At 40.3% G+C, this 19,019-nt stretch overlaps 1 protein-coding gene across 1 annotated transcript; it reads left to right on the forward strand.

Moving 5' to 3' along the window:
- Positions 1 to 2,535: 2,535 nt before the first annotated feature.
- On the forward strand, positions 2,536 to 11,469 carry DIO2 (iodothyronine deiodinase 2). The gene is made up of 2 exons (XM_061156508.1): positions 2,536 to 2,757; positions 10,894 to 11,469. Exons 1-2 carry the CDS (start codon positions 2,536 to 2,538, stop codon positions 11,467 to 11,469), a joined length of 798 nt encoding a protein of 265 aa, XP_061012491.1.
- The last annotated feature ends 7,550 nt before the right edge of the window (positions 11,470 to 19,019 follow it).

Genomic DNA, 19,019 nt, shown 5'->3' on the forward strand with positions numbered 1-19,019 from the left:
ATGTGACTTCTGCTCATTTTTCTAAGCTTTGACCTCTTCTCTAAAAATTCAGTCCATGTGACGCAAATCCAATACTTGCCATGGGCTAAAGTGATGATAAAAATGAAGGAATCAGGTTTTTAGGACAATAGGGAGTGGTGAGGGTTGTGTCAATGGGGAGGACCACCCCCAAGTCCACCAGGTTGTACAAAGTTTTGGAGCACCCCGGTCAGGGTCACAACATATTGTATGTGAATGGTGCCCCCTAGTGTGGAGCGATGTATGCCCAGCCCATCTGTCCATTCAAGACACCTTCCTTGAACTTACCGTTTGCCAGGCATAGTTCTAACTGCTAGGAGATAGCAATGAACAAACAGACAGAAAACTCTGGTCTCTCAGAACCTAGAGGCATTCTCATTCAATTACTTTTTAAAGCCAAGAAGCACTATGCCAACCAGATAAAGTGCATATGCATGCTGAATTTGGCCCATGGGTCCACTAAATAATGACCCCTGCCCTAGGCTTTTGAATGAGTTCCGTGATCTTGCAGATTTTACCCACAGGGACAGAACACAGATATGGACCACGTATTTGCACCTGCTGCTTAACTCATGCGTAAGGAGAGCTCCTTGAACATGGAGAAGTCAGAAAATTAATTTTCAACTACCATTCTATATCCCTACCCCAATGTCTGTACTTGCCACCCCTTTTTCCAAGAAAATATAATTCCTAGAGGTGATCTGTTAGGTGAGTGAGGGAAGAAAATTAGAATGAGATGGAGGTCATGGCATTCTGCCAAAGCATTGTCTGACTAAGTACCTGTCTGTTCAGAAGGCGATGGGCAAAGCAAGCACTGAGCATGGTCAGTGTGACTTGAGACAATTCAAAGTCTGCTCTTAACAACCTACAAATTCAATTAAAATTTTTTCAAGCAAAAAGGAAGAGTCCCCAAAGTATTATGTCTCTTAGGGGTTATGCTAACAGAAACAGGGCAATTGCAGAATTTAAAGAGCTCTCTTATAAAGAATGTATTTCTTACTCTGATGGCATCTTAATGACATTAGATAAAAGTTTTATTTAATTTGCATCTAGGCAAAATGGAATGGAAAGGAAGTCTGGTCACCTAGCTACTTTCATGGGTGGAAGATTTTCTTGTTTCTTTCTTTCTTTTTTTGCATTGGAAACTTCAGTAAAACGGAAAAGAAAATTTGCACTAATTTTCTACAAGAAGCTTTAAAGAAGTGCTGTGATGGTATTCAAAGAGTTTAAAAATTTTCCACCTCACAGTTTGGATTTTCTTAAATAAGATCATGACTCAAAAATATTTAAAGAACCTAGGTCACAAATCTGACGGGAGATAGTTGTAGGATGTAGACATAAAGATGGAAGGTAAGCATTCACATCTTCCAAGAAAGAGAACAGAGATCATGTATGATCACTCTTCCTCTTTTCTACCTGCCTTCCAGGAACCTTTCTTTCCCAAACCCCTTATAAATAAATGAGAACAATAATAATAATCAGAGGAGAGTTTCCTCATCAACCCACATGCTATATTAAATAACTTTTCCCAAAGTTTGGGAGCATTTCCTGAAAACCCTCAAAGGTATTAATTTTTTCCTCTCTCTTTAAATCACAAAGCAAAATTCCACTGTCCCTCTACCACCCCCCCTCTTCTAAAAAAAAAAAAAAAAAAAAAAAACTTGTCGAGTTTTGCTTTTCTATTCACTGCAGTGCTGGCCAAAGTAAAGCCCTCTTTCTCAATGACGTCAAGATCTTTACCAAGATTAGGCTTTCATTTCTCTATTGCAGCAATTAGCCAGGGAATGTATAAAAGGCTTCAGGGAGACTCACTGGGCTGCAGAGAGAGGCACTTTGCACCACAGACAGAGCAGGAAGGAGCCAGAGGGAGTCAGGGAAAGAGGAGTCAGACGCTCCTGGGGAAGGGAGAGAGTGAGACAGGCTGGAGAAGAACAGAAAGTGTGTGTAAACGGAGTAAAGAGGGGAAAAAACTACCCTGAAAGCACATTTTCAAAACTCTGGCAATTCTAGAAAGAAACGGGCTATGTTTCTGAACACAGAGACAATGAAAAGCTACAGAAAATTTTGCAATCTCTGCCACAGTCTCATAGGTGCTTAGAAATGAAAGTAGAACTGCCTGTCTTTAACCGACTCTGACAGGGGTAACTGGATTAGGGACGGGTACGCCAGTTTTTTTGTTTTTGTTTTTGTTTTTTTTTTTTTAACATCTTAAATCCTGAAAAAAAAAAAAAAAAAGCAGCAGCTCCGAATTGAATGAATTGATGGGCACACTCCAACTGCTGGGCTGGAGAGACTGGAACTTGGTCTTGCCATTTCTGCTTCTTTGAAAAAGGAGACAACTTGGGCTTCTTTTTTAATTTAGTTTTCCTCCTTCTCTCCCCCTATCCCCCACCCCCACCCCCGACCCCCCCCCTCACCTCCCCCCACCCCTCTCCATCACCACCCCCCTCCCCTTTTAAATAAGAGGGTGAAGGGGAACCAGAGCGCACAAGGGAACTGACCCGGGAGGCAGAGAAGATGGGCATCCTCAGCGTAGACTTGCTGATCACACTGCAGATTCTGCCAGTTTTTTTCTCCAACTGCCTCTTCCTGGCGCTCTATGACTCGGTCATTCTCCTCAAGCACGTGGTGCTGCTGCTGAGCCGCTCCAAGTCCGCTCGCGGGCAGTGGAGGCGCATGCTGACCTCAGAAGGAATGCGCTGCATCTGGAAAAGCTTCCTCCTCGACGCCTACAAACAGGTGAGCGGCGCTCCAGGGGCTCCTCCGCAGGGCCGTCGGGGGCGGGAGGCGGAGATGCTGGAGGGGACCCGATGCCTGCAGGAGCTGGGGGGTGAGCACTCTGGAGCCCTGTCTGGAGGCCCTAGGGTGATGCTTGGGTGTTTACTCTCCACCTGTCGCACAATCGCACACCTGAAATCTGGGGATGACAGATATTACTGAGTCCCAGTGACTGTGTGACTTCAGAAGGAGTCAGGAGTGGCTTGCTGTGACTTGGGAGCAGAGGGTATTTGTGCCTGTAGAATAAGGTTGGGAAACATCAGAAAGGTGTCCAGGGAGGGCAGATCCCTGCCTTTGTTCTGCTCTCATCATGAACTGGCAGTTTTGATGTTTTGCTTGATGAGAGGCTGCGTGAGACTTTAGGAAAGACTGTTCAATGGGTGGGCACTAAAAAGCAGGGAGAAAGAAAGACAACACCACGCAGAACTCTCAGAGAGCTGACAAGATTTAAGGAAATAACAGAGCAGGTGTGATTCAGCTGGTTGCAGCTTCATTCCTGGTAGAGGTAAGAGTTAATGGGAGCAAGTCTGTATGCCCGTCATCTCCTGCCTTGATCTGGATTTCAGCCTTTTGAAGCAGTTATCCAGCACTGAGTCTGGAGTTAACTCGGTATCTGTTTGAAAAGGAAAGATCTAAGAACAAGTTGTCAACCATCCAGACTTTGTTTGAGAAACCACATTTGCTTTGTTTCTCAAAACTTAAGCAGGTTGCCTTTAGACCGAGCAGATAAGTCTAAGGTTCACAACAGTCTCAAAGCTGTTATAACTGGTGCCTAGAACCATGGAGCGGTGGCTTCACTTACCTGCTGAAGCCATGTCCCAGGGGCTGCCCTCTCAAAACCAGAGAGGTGTTTGTTTCCAAGTGAAGAATGCTGCTTCAAGGTGGTGGAGCATCCTTGGATCAGATCTTAAGGGGCAAAGAGGAAAGGACACTGGGTCCTTTGTGAGTTTGCTCCCTCTGCCTATGCCCGTGTGACTCCTGAAGGTCCCTGAGCTTAGGGGGTATTGACTCATCCCATAAAAGCTACTTCAAAGCAGACATCCTTGATTTCCCCAACAGTATGGAGGGACCTTGCCTGAGATGCTGGGGAAGGGGCTTTAAGAGGAAGATGGGAACTAGTGAGGTGATGTATTATAGGCAGGCAGAACCTCAGAAACAGCTGGAAAACTAGAATAAGAGGAAGAAGAGAACGAGTCCTCTATAAATAAACACTAGAAAAATAAATCTAGTGAATTAACCTATGGTAACCAGGGGGGAATGGTTGGGGGGAAAGATAGATTGAGAGTTTAGGATTGACATGTACACACTGCTGTCTATAAAACAGATAGTCAACAAGGACCTATAATATAGAACAGGGAACTCTGCTCAATACTCTGTAATAAGCTAAGTGGGAGAATAATTGGAAAAATAAAAAGTATATCTATATGTATAACTGAATCACTTTGCTGTATGCCTGAACCTAGCAAAACATTGTTAATTAACTATACTCCAATATAAAATAAAAATTAAAAAATATCTCTGCACCAGCATAGGAAAGGAAGTCATTTCTAGTAACAAGGAATCTGGAGTAGGATCCTTCCACTGAAAATTAAACAAATGTTTAAGAAGAAAATATTCATGGTGAATTAGGAAAGTTTGACTTTGACACTTGTCTTTGTTATTGGTAGTAACCTGCAGAGGGTTTGTATTTGTTGTCTTAAAGATAGAAAAATAGTTAAGAGCGCTTGTTAGTAAGTGAAATTTTCTTTATAATAATATTAAATGATACTCAAAGTTCTAACACCAAAACCTCATTTTATATTATGTACATGGGCTGAATGGGTGATGTGGGAAGGAGCTATTGAGATGATCACTTCTTTTGCACACATGTATACACTGAATGTCTATGTTTCATTTTGGTGGGTAGAGAATTTAGAGGAGAGTGGGGCTTACACAATTGTGTCAGGTGTATTATGAATTAGGAAGTTCTTTCACCTGTATCTGTTTTTCCTAGGTGTTAGGAGATAACATGGCAATGTCAGTTATTTGATCTCTATTAAACTCTTCCTGTTTTGAAAGTCATTGACTTTTGCCATACAAGAGAAACCACTGCTTTGGAGAATTTTACCTATATCCATAGATACCCTCACATAAACTATGGAGGTTGTAATGTCACCCACCCATGGTAAGTGAGGCTGTTTCTCCTCATCAGCAGCTTAATGAAATAAAAGGAGGAAAGGAAACACATGCCTCTTTGATAAACTTGATCACTTATTTGTTTTTTCACCAACGTATAGTGTTTCATTGTGTTGCAATGTTTTGTTGTCCCTCCTCTAAGAGACTGAGAAGCTTGAGTGATCTGTTTTCTTCTTTGCGCATGGTTTGTGTTCTTCTGTACTCTTTCTGTCCACTGATTTGATTAGTGACCAAGTTCATGACTGATGTAATGCTGTTTGTTTTCATGACTTATGTAATAGCTGCCATGAGAAGAAGCAACCCAAGAACTCATATATCCTGAGATAAGACTGGACTGGGTGTGTGATGACTGGAAACGTGGTAAACACAGCTTGCACTCAATTTAGGTCTTCTTCCATCTCCAAGTGTAGCAAGGGTGGTGGTGGCATTTCAGGGTCACCCAGAACCTCTAAAACGGGTTGAATCACTTCCCCGAATGCTATTGTCATCTGGGCCACTGTCATTGGGTGTAGCCATGTCTAGAGACTCACTGGAGGAGTCTCTGTTTGGTATCACCCTGTTTCACAATCCTGACTTGAGGCTGCCACCCCCAGAAGCAGAGTGTTCCGGGATGTAGAGTGTGCACATACCATACAGTGAGGCAGGCCTTTTCTAACTCTCCTGGTTGTTGAATGGCAGATACTTGAGAAGCTATTTAGAGAAAGTGCGGTAAAAATGTTAGCCCTGTGTTTGGCTTCTGCAGGAGGCAACAAAGAAATGAAAAAAAAAAAAAATGGGACAAAATAAAACAGAAAACCCTTCTTCCTTAAAATGTTGCATGGGATTTAAAATGAACTTTCTAGGGAAGCCTGTAGAGATAATTTGAGTTTGATTAGAGGGAGTCCCAAGCATGATTTTGATGAAAAAAGAAAATCTAATGGATTTTGTTGAGAGATTGAGGTGCATAATAGATATTTGTTATTTAAGTTTTCCCTAGTCAGTGTCACTGCATCTAACACTGCATCCTTGTGCTGGTGCTCAAAGATACAAAAATACAACCAGTAAGCAGACGGCTCTGTCTGGGAGGCTGGCTCCTACCTAAATGAAGTGTAAAAGTAAACACACAGTATAGATGCTGACACGCACTTTAGCTCCTACATGGTCAATACTGCTGTGGCACAGAAAACATATTCATTTGAACATATAATTTTGGTTTTGAAAGGGTCTCTTTAACATTCTCCTCCTCCTCTTCACTCCCCTCAGCCTTTTGACACTCGTTTCTATAATGGAAAATGACTCTTCTAAGAACCAAACATTCCCCAAAGAACACAAGGCAGGCTACCACCAGAGTTTGTTCATCACTTGGATAAAACACTGGGAAATGATAGAGCTTTGAGCTATGTTTTCAAGTTACAAATCAAAAAGAATATGGCCAAACAGGGACTTGAACTCAGAGGAAAGAGTAGGTAGCTGATCTGCTGATTCGTTTGGCCAATTTGAATATAAATGGTTAAAATGCTGCTTAATAATTGTTTGGCCACGTTTGTAAGGACATTGAGGTAGCCTGGTCATTATGTCAAAGAATTTGAAATTTCCTGATAGTTAATAGAGGCATTCCAGGGCTTTGGAGAGCAAGAAGGAGACGTAAAAAGAATTCTGCCACATACCTACCCCCATTTTTATCATTTGCTTTACTTTCTATCATGAGATTAGGTGATATTTTGTCCAGAGGCCTTTCTCAGGCTGTGGAAAAGGAAGAAAAACAAGGTTAGTAGTATATGCTCTATTTCCAGCTTCTACTTGATGAATGGTTCTTTCTTTTTTTTCCCCCTTGCCCTGCATTTCTCAGTCCACATGCTAAAGCAGCATTATCCTTGTCCTCATGCACTGAAAACTGTCAGCAAAAGGGATCCTATCATCAAGGGAATCAAATATACACCGTATATTTACACTCTTGTTCATATTTATAAATATGGCTATGACAACATTTGAGCTTGGCCCAGAGATGTCTTCTGCTGTAAAAATGCAAACCCTTTATTTCCCTCCCTGGTTGGTGTTGTGTTGATGTTGATTATAAAAAACGTAAGAAAGGACAAATGTAATAGTGCAGATGAGAGACATAAAAGTCAGTGATGACGATATTACATTTTACGTATGTCCTTTCTGATCCTTGCAAAATAAAGGGACCCTTTGGGAACATCGGAACTTCAAGACCAATTAGTGGAAATGATGCTTCTTGTGTTTGGGCATTAAATACTGGGCAGGGTTCTCTTTAGAGCAGCTAATGCTGGCAGGGAAAGAGGTACCGACCTAATTACTCTTCCGCAAGAGTAAAAAATGCCTTTTCAATGCCTCTTTGGCAAATATGTCTCATTAAGGACAAAAACCAAACACAAACCCTCTAAGAAGGAGAAATTAAGATGATAGGTAACTTGTGGCCAGGAGACTTTCTGTGCCACTGTGGGAAATTAAAACAGAGTTTGGGAGTACCAGGGGATAACTTGTTTTTGTCGAGCTTCTTTCCTGCAGCCTAAATGTTATTATGGACCAACTTTATTTTCTTCATCATTTTGGCTTTTTGTCAAGGAATGTTTTGCTCCTGGGGAAAGAATCTTCCACCATGGAAGACAGCAGTGATTCTCCCATTCCACCTTAGCAAGGTGTGAAGCAGAGTGAACTCAGAAATTCACCCTTTGAAACTTTGGTCATAGTACAAACTTAATTTTCTTGATGACCAAATAGGAAGGTGAGAAATGAACAATAATATCCATCTAAAAGATTTTTTTTTTTTCAGTTTAAAGCAGACTTCCATTTTTTAAAAAGTTTTTTTCCTTTATTGTTGCTAAAGTATCCCATATCAGCAGTTTTTAGCAAAAATAGACAAATTTTGTGATTCGAATATGACATTTATACAAACAGACTACTGGTCTACTCATGTCTGGCCCTTCAAATCATGGGTGTGTGTTTTCCCCTCCTAGTTGTAGTAATAGCATTGTGCATACCTATGCATTTTCTCTTACCCAATCACCCTCATGAACAAAAGTATAATTCTTTTTATGACATTCTAATCTGCAGTCAAGCCCTATGGCTGCTTTACAAAATGAAGAGGACTTGCTACTCTCATTTTATGCATGACCAGCAGAGATGACCAGGAACAGACCAACAGCATTGGGTGTGGCCTGTGAGAGTGCTCTACGGTGGGGTTCTGGGGGGTTCACCCTTCGAAATCATCTGCCTTGGTGAGGTCTGATGTTCACTGTAGGTCAAGGTTATTATTAAGTGTAAAATGCTTCACTGACCTCTAACTAAGATGATAACACCTACCATTCATTCAAAACTTTATTCAACAAAAAATTCCAAGCGTACATATCCATCATTCTCCAGCTTAACAAAATGCCAACCTCTGCCCCCTGCCCCACCAAACACACCTACTAAAGAACATGATATATCTGGTAGCTTATCCTAACTTTTGATTTTAAAGTAAAGGTGTTGTACTTGTTCTAAGTTTCTAAGTTGAACTAACATGTTTGTATTTTGAGAAAAATTATGTGGCTGACCTATACATTGTCACTAAAGAAATAGAAGGTGCTTTATTTAACTTTCCAAGAAAATTAATTATAGGTAACAAGAGAGTCCCTGTGACTGAGGTCAGATTAGATTACTCAGTTGAAGAATCAGGTATAATGCAAGGATCAACAGTTCAGCTTGGGTGAGAGTTAGGTGCATCAGAGGCCCATGTCACAAGGCCAACACAATTGTTCCGTTCTTAGAAATGACTCCAAAATGCAAGTGGATGTTTTCTACTTACCAGGAACCTACAAGTCTGCAGTCCAGAGATGATTCTTCTCCTGTGTGTGGGTTCCTCACTTAATGAGAAGTTGCTACAATAGCTAGTGGATTCAGACTGGTCTGAATGCACTCAGATCTTTGTATCACAGTATGTTGAGAAATACAGCACAATACTGTTGAAAGCAGCCATCCTAGAGTCATTATTGCTTTTTTAAATGGGGAAGATCTAATGAGAAGGCGATGCTACCTTTTATCTAAATCTACAAATAAGTACAAAAATAACCCATAGATTAAAATAAAAAGTTATAATACCTTTAGGATGTATATCTTTACATTTTAAGTACATTTTAAAATCTCAAGAGATGAATGTAGCTCATTTAAAACAGTCCAGCTAAAAGTGGTTTACTAGGTTTCTTCACCTAGTTTCACTTACACATTAACAAGGAACATTAATATAAAGAAAACCTTTCTCCTGACAGTGACTGAAAACAAATGTACTTATTTCAATCACAACACCACCTTCCTTTTCTAAGAAAGAAGATTATTATTTTAAGATTTATTTTAGAAAGCTTATAGTCCTTGTTTTAAACCTGCCCTGCTAGGATTTTCCACAAGGGAGATAAAGGATTTCTTGACTTCTTCTTCTGCAGTTAAAACAAGTTATGCATTAACATCAGGTAGAAGCTTCTCCATGAAACCCCTTGATTATTTTATATCAGTTTAGATTGTTGAGTTTTTAACAATTCACTTGTAAGTGACTTCAATTAACAGCAATGTTATATGCAGTGGTATTTATATGGGGGGGAAAAGTGAATCCAGTTGGAAGTGTTTTGTAATATTAAGGATAGTGTATAAAAATCAATTATACTCTTGTAAGTTGTCCCCAGTGTTATTGGCTTTGATTAAACCATTCTAGGGGAAGATCCAGTTCTGTTAATTCAAACTGAAGTAATTGGCTCTTTTATGTTGCCTGCTTTTTATTATCAATTTACAGATTCAAAGGCCAGCAAACTTTCTTTCAGCCTGTGTTCAGTGATTTAAAACACATACAAAGGGAGCACCTAGAACAATTTTGCTCTACACCTCTTCTGCCCGAGTATTCCATAATTCAGAGGAATTTGTTAATAAAATGTATGGTAGGAAAGTAAATGGCTCGTGACTTCCGAAAGTGAAACAGACTAAAACACACATGAAATATGAGAAATTAAAAGTCAAATTCTACAAAAGATAAAAGTGTATGTTTTCATTCATTTGTTTCTGTAATAGAAATGGCGACGTTGTAAGTCAAAAGAACCCCAAAGTATGCAGTAGCCATAGAAACCTCTGGAAATGATGTCATACCAAGGAAAGCTCAAATCACTTCTAAGAATAATTATATTACAACATGGAATTACGCAGAAAAACGGTATTCAGTTTCACATGTTTGCATGGCATCTGTGACCGCAACTTACACTCCCACAATGATAGACAGTGTACAGAGCTCTTTTCCCTGTGTCATCTTTCCATAAACATACGAGGAAGATGGGCATCATAAATGACCATTTTACAGATGGGATAGCTGCAGCACTTAAGAGATTAAGTGGGAGTAACTCTTCTTATAAATGGCAGACCCCAGGTTTTCGCATTCTGGATAGAATAAGCCCACCGGTATCCTTGTCCATTGGTTCAGATTAAATGACTTTTAGGCAAGACTATAAAGGACTTTCCTGAGTACTTTAGAATTCAGAAGTGGGAATTCAGAAAGAGGTGCCATGTCCCACAACTCCGATCATTTATTTTAAAGTAGACCATTCACTTTTCACTTTTAAAATGAAGTCCATTAATCATTTGTTATATATTGTGAGCTAAGCACTGACAGAGGAAGGACAGTAAAGAACACCAGCCTCAACTTAATTATGAAGACAGTCAGCTGCAGTACCTTCAGTGATGAAAAAATTACCTTTAGTGGTGAGACAGAATGAAAAAGACTTTTATTCTCTTTAGGGCCATTCATCACCTTACCTGCCATGATGGGTCTTTACTCAAGTCAATATGTGTTTACCATATCCTCTGAAGGAAATAGCGCATTTTATTAGCGCCAACTGTTTCTGTACAGAGTGAAGTGAGCGCGTGTTTCACGTGGTATTGCCTCTCTCTTTCGTTTTCCATCGCCAGGTGAAATTGGGTGAAGATGCCCCCAATTCCAGCGTGGTGCATGTCTCCAATCCGGAAGGAGGTGACGCCAGCGGAAATGGTGCCCAGGCGAAAGCAGTGGATGGGACTGAGTGCCACCTTCTGGACTTCGCCAGCCCTGAGCGCCCACTGGTGGTCAACTTCGGCTCGGCCACCTGACCTCCTTTCACTAACCAGCTGCCAGCCTTCAGCAAACTGGTGGAAGAGTTCTCATCCGTGGCTGACTTCCTGTTGGTCTACATTGATGAGGCTCATCCTTCAGATGGTTGGGCGGTGCCTGGGGATTCTTCTTTGTTTTTCGAGATAAAGAAGCACCGGAACCAGGAAGACCGATGCGCAGCAGCCCACCAGCTCCTGGAGCGTTTCTCCTTGCCGCCCCAGTGCCGAGTTGTGGCTGACCGCATGGACAATAATGCCAACGTCGCCTATGGGGTAGCCTTTGAACGCGTGTGCATTGTTCAGAGACAGAAAATTGCTTATCTGGGAGGAAAGGGCCCCTTCTTTTACAACCTGCAAGAAGTCCGGCGTTGGCTGGAGAAGAATTTCAGCCAGAGATGAAGGCTAGATTAGCTGGTTAAAAGTATGATTGTAACAGAGCTTTTTTTGTTTTTTTTGTTTTTTTTAATTTATGTAAAGACAAGGAAACTAAGAATTCAATCCACTATTTCAACTGAGTCCCATTTTCTCACTGAAAGACGGGAATTTACGTGTCAGAAGAACATAAACCTCTAACATCTCGATATTACTTTCACCACTTAAATGGCTTTTGGCTAAATAGTAGCCCCATCTCTTCTCTTCCTGGTGAAAAGCCCTGAATGAAAAGACCCCAAGATGGAAAAGAAGAAAACTTGTTTCAGCATGTGTTCATTTCTGCCCTGAGAAAAGAAGTGATACAGCTGATGCCTGCCCTGGGACCTGAAGAAAAGACTTACCGGAATGACTGCTATGTTAGGGGTGCCACCATCCTTGTTGGTGTAAAGGGTACTAGTTGGGCCTTATTCAGCGTGGATAAAGCCCAACTGGATATTTGCCAAATTGTTACTTAGAATGAGTCTTCAAGCCCAGGCCATGTGGTTAGGACCTTATTGTTTAACATGTTAGAGAAGTTTCTGACCTTCTAGTTTCTAGCCATGTAGTGCTCTATGCCAGTCTAAATATCCTAGAACTCGCAGGTATATTTGCAGATATCAAGAATGATACCTACTGGGGTGTTAGAATGGTCATCTGATATCTGATGGTTACTTTCTAGGCAGATGGAGAAAGTGCTAGAAGCAAATCAAATCGTCAAGCTAGGAAAAGGAGGCAGAAAGATTAGGAGGCTTCACAGAGCTTCACCTTGAAATTGTAGAGAGTGGTACTAATTTGTCAGTCATGGAAACATATGCAAAGCTAGAAGAAGAAGCTCCACTAAGATAGCATAGAGAATATACATATGAAATCAATGTATTTGTCATATATTCTTGGATTGAAGAGAAAGGGGGGTTGAGAGGGAAAAAACGCATTTTAATATTTGTACTACTTTTTGAAACATGTTTGTGGTGCTTACATGTTCAGTAGGTGATTATACCTCGTGATGCTGATGCAAGGTAACATCAGGGGGCCCAGTGGGGCCGGGGTCCCCCTCTCCATCCCTACAGGTGTGCTGTGGTCCCACTGCTTCTTGGTCTGGGTGTTCTCTGAATGATGAGCTCAGCAGTAGAGAGCCAAACAGAGGACGAGAAAGTGTGAGACAGTTCCCATCAGCGATTGTGGAGGCTTTGCTTCTAAGGCAATCCTCAGGATCATGGAGTGTGGTAGGGTGGAATTCCCATTCATATTTAATTTGGACTTGGGTTTTCCTTTGTTCCTCTTAGATGAGGTATAGTCATCTAAGACTTCTGTAGTACATTTTTATAATGCTATTTTAATATATATACCATATTTCTCTTTAAAATGAAGATATTATAGTTTTACTTATAAGTAATATAAGTAATAACTAATATCCTAACTTCCAAAAAAGATCAACCAATTTTGTATATTAAATTTTTATTGTAAATTTGAGGATGTTATCAGATTATAGTATATAGTTGTATTTATATGTACAATCAAAGGTTCTTTTGGCCATTCCATTAATAATTGAATCATAAAACTAATAGAAAAGATATCTAAAATCGAAAATATCTTCCTGAACTAACTGCCTGAAATCAGAAAAAAATGGGAACTGAGTGTGCAAGAACCAAAAACCATTTTTTAAATGGAGCAACATAATAGTCACATCACTGCATCGTTTATTGTCTAGATATTAAAGTGCCATTTTAACTGATTATTTTTAACTGCAACATTTAAGCTTCTCACTGTTCTAAATTCTAAAAAATGTACCGACAAAGAAACAAATTTTGAAAATGTGACATTAATGAATTTCTGGAAAATCACATTGAGATGAGATTACTTCTGAGTCCTCAGTTGTTAAACCCTGTAACTCGAGGCTTATCGGTATAGCCCCTTGATTTTTATCTTCAAAATGGTATCGAGATTTATGTGGTGTCCTGGGGAAGAGAAAGAAAAGTTGGTGGCAGCACACTCAGGCTGTTGTCTTTAAACCTCCCCTTTGTTCCACATGTACAATAAGGGAACAGGATGTTGGCGAAGCTGGTGGGGGGATGAGACGTGGCTAAGGCAGGCAGTGCCAGTTGTCTGGGGGAAAGGGGGATGAGAAAACTACCCTGCTGTGATACATTTTTAAAGAAAGAGAAGGTTGTGTGCATGCAATTCTTCTCCCTGAGGATAGGCCGGTGGAGACAGGAAGCAGTAGGAAGTAAACATACAAAGGTAAAGGCTGAATATCAGGGACAAAGACATGCTCAGTGGAACACAGGAGAGTTACCGGAAGAAAGGCTGTTGAGGGCCAATGGAGAAAGTGAATTGACAAAGCTCAGGAATCCTACAATATGTAAAATGGCTTGGTGTTATCAGAGTTAGGAGAAGCCTATAACTATGTAACTTATTTATCTCAACATGAACTTTTGTGATTTCCTGTGGTGTATCTTTAAGGAACTTAATAAGAACTCATTATTTGAGATGGAGGAGAATCAGTGTTTAGCTGGTATGCTCAGAGAAATTCTTAGATTGTCAATATCCTGAAATTGACAGGTATTGTCAATACCCTGAAATCAACACCCCACCTATCTTATCTTTTATAAAGTATGTTCCTTTGAAGAATATTTGTTCCTGTTCTCACAAGGCAAAATTTATAAATTTATATATATGGTATAAGGTATAAGTTTATATATGCATATATAAACTTATATATATATATATATATAATGTCTTTTTTTAGAACCTAAACCTTTCCCTCCCACCCAACCCCATAGGCTATGTTTACATGGAGCTATCAGTTTAGCCTTTTAAGCTGAATTAGCTTGTCTATTATAGAAATACTTTCCAAGCAATTTTGGGTGTTATTTATAGCATCTGGATTTACTCAAACATTTACTGTTTGAAAGACTTATGTCTTGGAACTATTCAAAACTTACTTTATTATATTGCTTAGAGAAAATAATAGTGAAATCAATAATGACTTTCTTGAATGGGCATAAGTGAAATGCTTGCACAATAGGAAAAGTGTTTCATACAGATTGGGCTTCCCTGGTGGCTCAGATGGTAAAGAATCTGCCTCCAATGCAGGTAGACCCAGGTTCAATCCCTGGGTTGGGAAGATCCCCTGGAGAAGGAAATGGCAGCCCACTCCAGTATTCTTGCCTGGAGAACTCCATGGACAGAGTAGCCTGGTGGGCCTCAGTTCATGGGGTTCCACAGAGTCGGACACGGCTGAGTGACTGACACTTTCACTTTCATACAGATATTAAAATGTATCTGACCTCCTTAGAAGCAGGTTAGTGCTGTACTTGCTATGTGTAGCTGAAGTTATGATCATTTAACTCATATGACTTTTCATATTCATATTTTTGATCTCTGGTCTTCTGTCTTCACCTTGTTTGTAGAATGTACCCCTGATTTTTGGTAATATCAACTTTGAAATGGTCTATTGATTTAGTTAAGTGGTGGCTCAGATGATAAAGAATCTGCCCACAACGCAAGAGACCTGGATTCGACCCCTGGGTCAGGAAGATCCCCTGGAGAAGGGAATGGCAACCCACTCCAGTATTCATGCCTGGAGAATCCCATGGACAGAGGAGCCTGGTGAGCTACAGTCCATGGGGTTACAGAGAGTGGAACACAACTGAGTGACTAACACTTTGACTTTCCTACCACTAACCAGGAAATGCCAATTCTGTGATCAAGAAGAGCAGAAAGGCCTGCTCTCTTTCATTTTGTCTGAGTGTATTTCACATTTTGGGCTCTTGAATAAAACTTATGAAATATGGGGAGATCATACATGGATGCTGCCTTGCTGCATAAAATACCGGAGACGCAGGTTAAAGACAATGTCTGTGCCTTTGGGGAAATTCCCAGCCGGGTATAGGATATCAGTTGCCCTCAGCATGCACTATGGGCTTTGTCCCCAGCAAGCAGAACACTTTGATGTACATGCAAGACTTCCTATCCTGTGGATGATAAGAGGATAAACATGGACATTTATTCTACCTAATTTCTGACTTACAGTTGGAAGATAAACTTAATTACAATCAGATGGCCATTGCAAAGGGAAAAAATAGACACTCACTTCTGTCCCACTGAAGGATTAATAAAACCTTTGCCAGCATTTAAAGCTTTTCAGAGCATACTCAGTGCTATTCTCTGAGCACTGGAGATTAACAGTGAGATTTTTAATTTCTCAGGTTTTAATTTAATTTTAAAATTAAAAAAATAATTTTTAAAGAAAAACAGGAGTTTTTCTTTAAAAAAATGATATTGCCAAAAATCAGAGCTAAAATATTTTTAGTTAGATTTCAACCTCCTCTCTTCTTCCTCCTTTACCTTAAACATACAAGCTAAGCCCAGTCTTCCTATGTAAGTCCAGATGGGGTGTAAGTACCAACCTCTGCTTGGTGATCCACCCTCTCTCGGTAGTGTCCTGTATGAAAGAAGAGGGACAGGACTTGGGCGATTCAGGAAGTTGCAGACTGGGAAGAACTAGACTCTGGGGGTTTAGTCTATTGATCTGGGAAGACCTGAAAAGAAACTTCTCACCTTTGGAGGAGGGCTGATGAGTGCCATTAGAGTGGCTTTAGCAAAATATTGGGCCACTTCCTAATGCCTTCCCTTCTGGATAGCTCCAGAAGCAAGGTCTCAGACTTAAGATCCAGTGCTGTTCCAAGGTGAGTCAACCAGTCGATGGCAAATACGTAGTGGTCTCTGAACAATACTGCCCATGCAAGTTGGGGCTCTCTGCCATCTTGGACAGCAGCACTGGAGCACCATGGAGTTTATTTTTTTTTAACTTGCTGCAGAGACTTTGACGACCCAAGAGATGGTTAATGAAGTCACTATTTTGGCTCAAAACTCCCATCCCCCCCACCAAAAAAAAAAAAAAAAAAAGCTAATAGGTAAACACATAAATGAAAGAAGCCCACAGAACAGAGTGGGAAGGAAAGAAAATCCTCTCAAGGCCTCTCCAGTCTGTGTCACTGGTTGGTGCGGTTTTTATGGGTGTGAAGATTGGAAGATGTCATGACATAAGAATCCAGTACTTTATAACCAAAGCAATTAAAAGATATTGGGTAGGGAATGTTGGCCAGTTTTGTTTAAATTTGCATCACATCGTCACCAGACTCCATCTCTCGCCCAGATAATCGGGCACCCGGACGGGGAGATTAGAATGTGCAGAAGTTACTAGTGTGCAAATGATAACTGCTAACGAAAGAGTCCTTCACTCAGTTAGTGGTTGGATGTAGTCACACTCGTTTGCCTCTGCCCATCCTCGCCTCCCTAGCAAGGAGAATATTCGGGGCATGATGCTATGAGTACTGGGTAAATGTGGTGAGAATGTGTGTGTGTGTTATCTCTGCTTCTCAACTGCAGAAACAGAAATGCTTTGGAGATTATCAGTAGAAAGAGTGTTATTATATTGGTGCTGAGTGGTATGTGTGCTTTTAAATTTGTTCTTTATTTTAATAAACTTTGAATAAAAGAATAAAGTTACTCTTTGGTTCTACTTGTTTATTTTTAACTTACTCTCTAGACCTTGCCCCTGGCTGGAATACATTCATGGTTGACAAGGGAAAGAGAATCCATCATTCTAATATTTATTCCTTGGTATTTGTGGGCAAAATCGCCAGCAATGCCAGGTTATTTTAATCTCATGCTGTGTGCCAGAGTCTTCAAGGAAATCAAGACAAGTTAAAAGAAAATCTTCAGATACTTTCCATATTCATGAACAAGTTGCACTCAGAATTCATGGAAAGGGGCCTGTTAAAGGGACTGTAGAGCAAACTGTTACTTTGTTATATTTACACCTCAGGTTTTCTAAGTGCAAAAAATAAACCTTCCAAGAAGTTGGTTTAAGCCATACATATAACACACAGAGTACATATGTATGTATGTATGTGTGTGTATATATATGCATATATATGTAGTTATGTATATGTTTATATGTATGTATGTGTGTATAATTATTTACATGATTGTTCACTAGTGTGTGATGAAAAAACCAACATCTGAAAACATTTATATTAAGCACTTTCCACTATGAGATGATATAAAGGATAAGAATGGTATACGAAGGCAATGTCCTGCTAATGACAAGGAATATTATTTGCAACATGGTTAAATATGGGCTTCCCTAGTGGTTCAAACAGAAAAGAATCTGCCTGCAATGCAAGAGATGGGGTTTTGATGCCTGGGTCAGGAAGACCCCTAGAGAAGTGAATGGCAACCCACTCCAGTATTCTTTCCTGGAGAGTCCCACGGATGGAGGAGACTGGCGGGGTACAGTCCATGGGGTCACAACGAGTCAGACACGACTGAGTTGCTAACACTTTCACTACTCTTTTAAAATATGTGCATTTTGTTCCTGAAAACAGGTGACTTTACCAAAGTTTTAGTGTCTTTTGAGACTCTTGCTCATAATTCCCTATACATAGTAATTTAACTAATATTTGTAGTATCTTATATTCCAGAATTTTAATGGAAATGTAAACAACCATTACTTTGACAACTATCGATGGAATTTCTATTCCTCGTGAGGTGTACCCTGTGCTGGGCTCAATGAGATGTGAAAAAGCAGTAAAACTATACAAAGACGTCACTACCTCAAGGAATCTGTCATAGATTCATCAAAACTAAAAATGACAAGCTGATGTTAATCTACAAAAAAAGTGAATATGTTGGCTGATATAACTAAACCCTGGAAATGCTTGGTGTGAAACTTGCCCTAGGGACAGCGAAATCCAGCGACTTAGAAACCTTCAGTGCTCCCTAGGTCTTTCGTCTCTTCTCTTTTTTGGGGTCCTAGCTTTTTCTTTCAGAGCAGCTTCTCCTTATGCTCGGTAGCCTGGCTGGGGAGGCTCCTCACTCCCAAACTATGAGATGGCTCGGATAGAGTTTGAATCTATCCTGAGGGAAGTACTCGAACTGGACCAGCTGGTGTTACATGCCCATTCTGTGGTCACGGGAGTAGGGTGTGTTACCAGAAGGACAGCAAGAAGTGCTGGGAATGTACTAAGGTGCATGCATGCTAAGTTGCTTTTGTGACCCTATGGACAGTAGCCACACAGGCTCCTCTGTCCATGGGATTCTCCAGGCAGGAATACTGGAGTGGGTTGCCATTTCCTCTTCCAGACAGAAAAGGCATCAGAAATTCACTCAATGGCTATTATTTTTAACTTGCCTAAAAATGAGGGGCATCTCAAGAAGTGACTGTATATGTACAATAATTAAAAACAAATTCAGAGAAAGGATAGAGCTCTCAGAGGGGACTTTTTGGAGTTTAAAAGAAATTGAATTGACCTAGGCAAGATTTAGAGAAAAAAGAAGATGAATGTCTCCCATTTAGTAAGTCAATGCATATTTACAGAGTGTTCATTAGTTGTGGCTAAACAGGACAATTTAGTAAAAAAACAAAACAAAAAAACACTAAAATATGTTGATCACTTTTAGAAGGGAGAATTCAATCCAATTCATAAAAATTGAGAGAACCGAGGATAGGAGATATGTCTTGTATTTCTTTG

This window comes from Dama dama, chromosome 12, assembly GCF_033118175.1.
Source record: "Dama dama isolate Ldn47 chromosome 12, ASM3311817v1, whole genome shotgun sequence".
In the NCBI taxonomy this organism is placed as follows: Eukaryota; Metazoa; Chordata; class Mammalia; order Artiodactyla; family Cervidae; genus Dama; species Dama dama.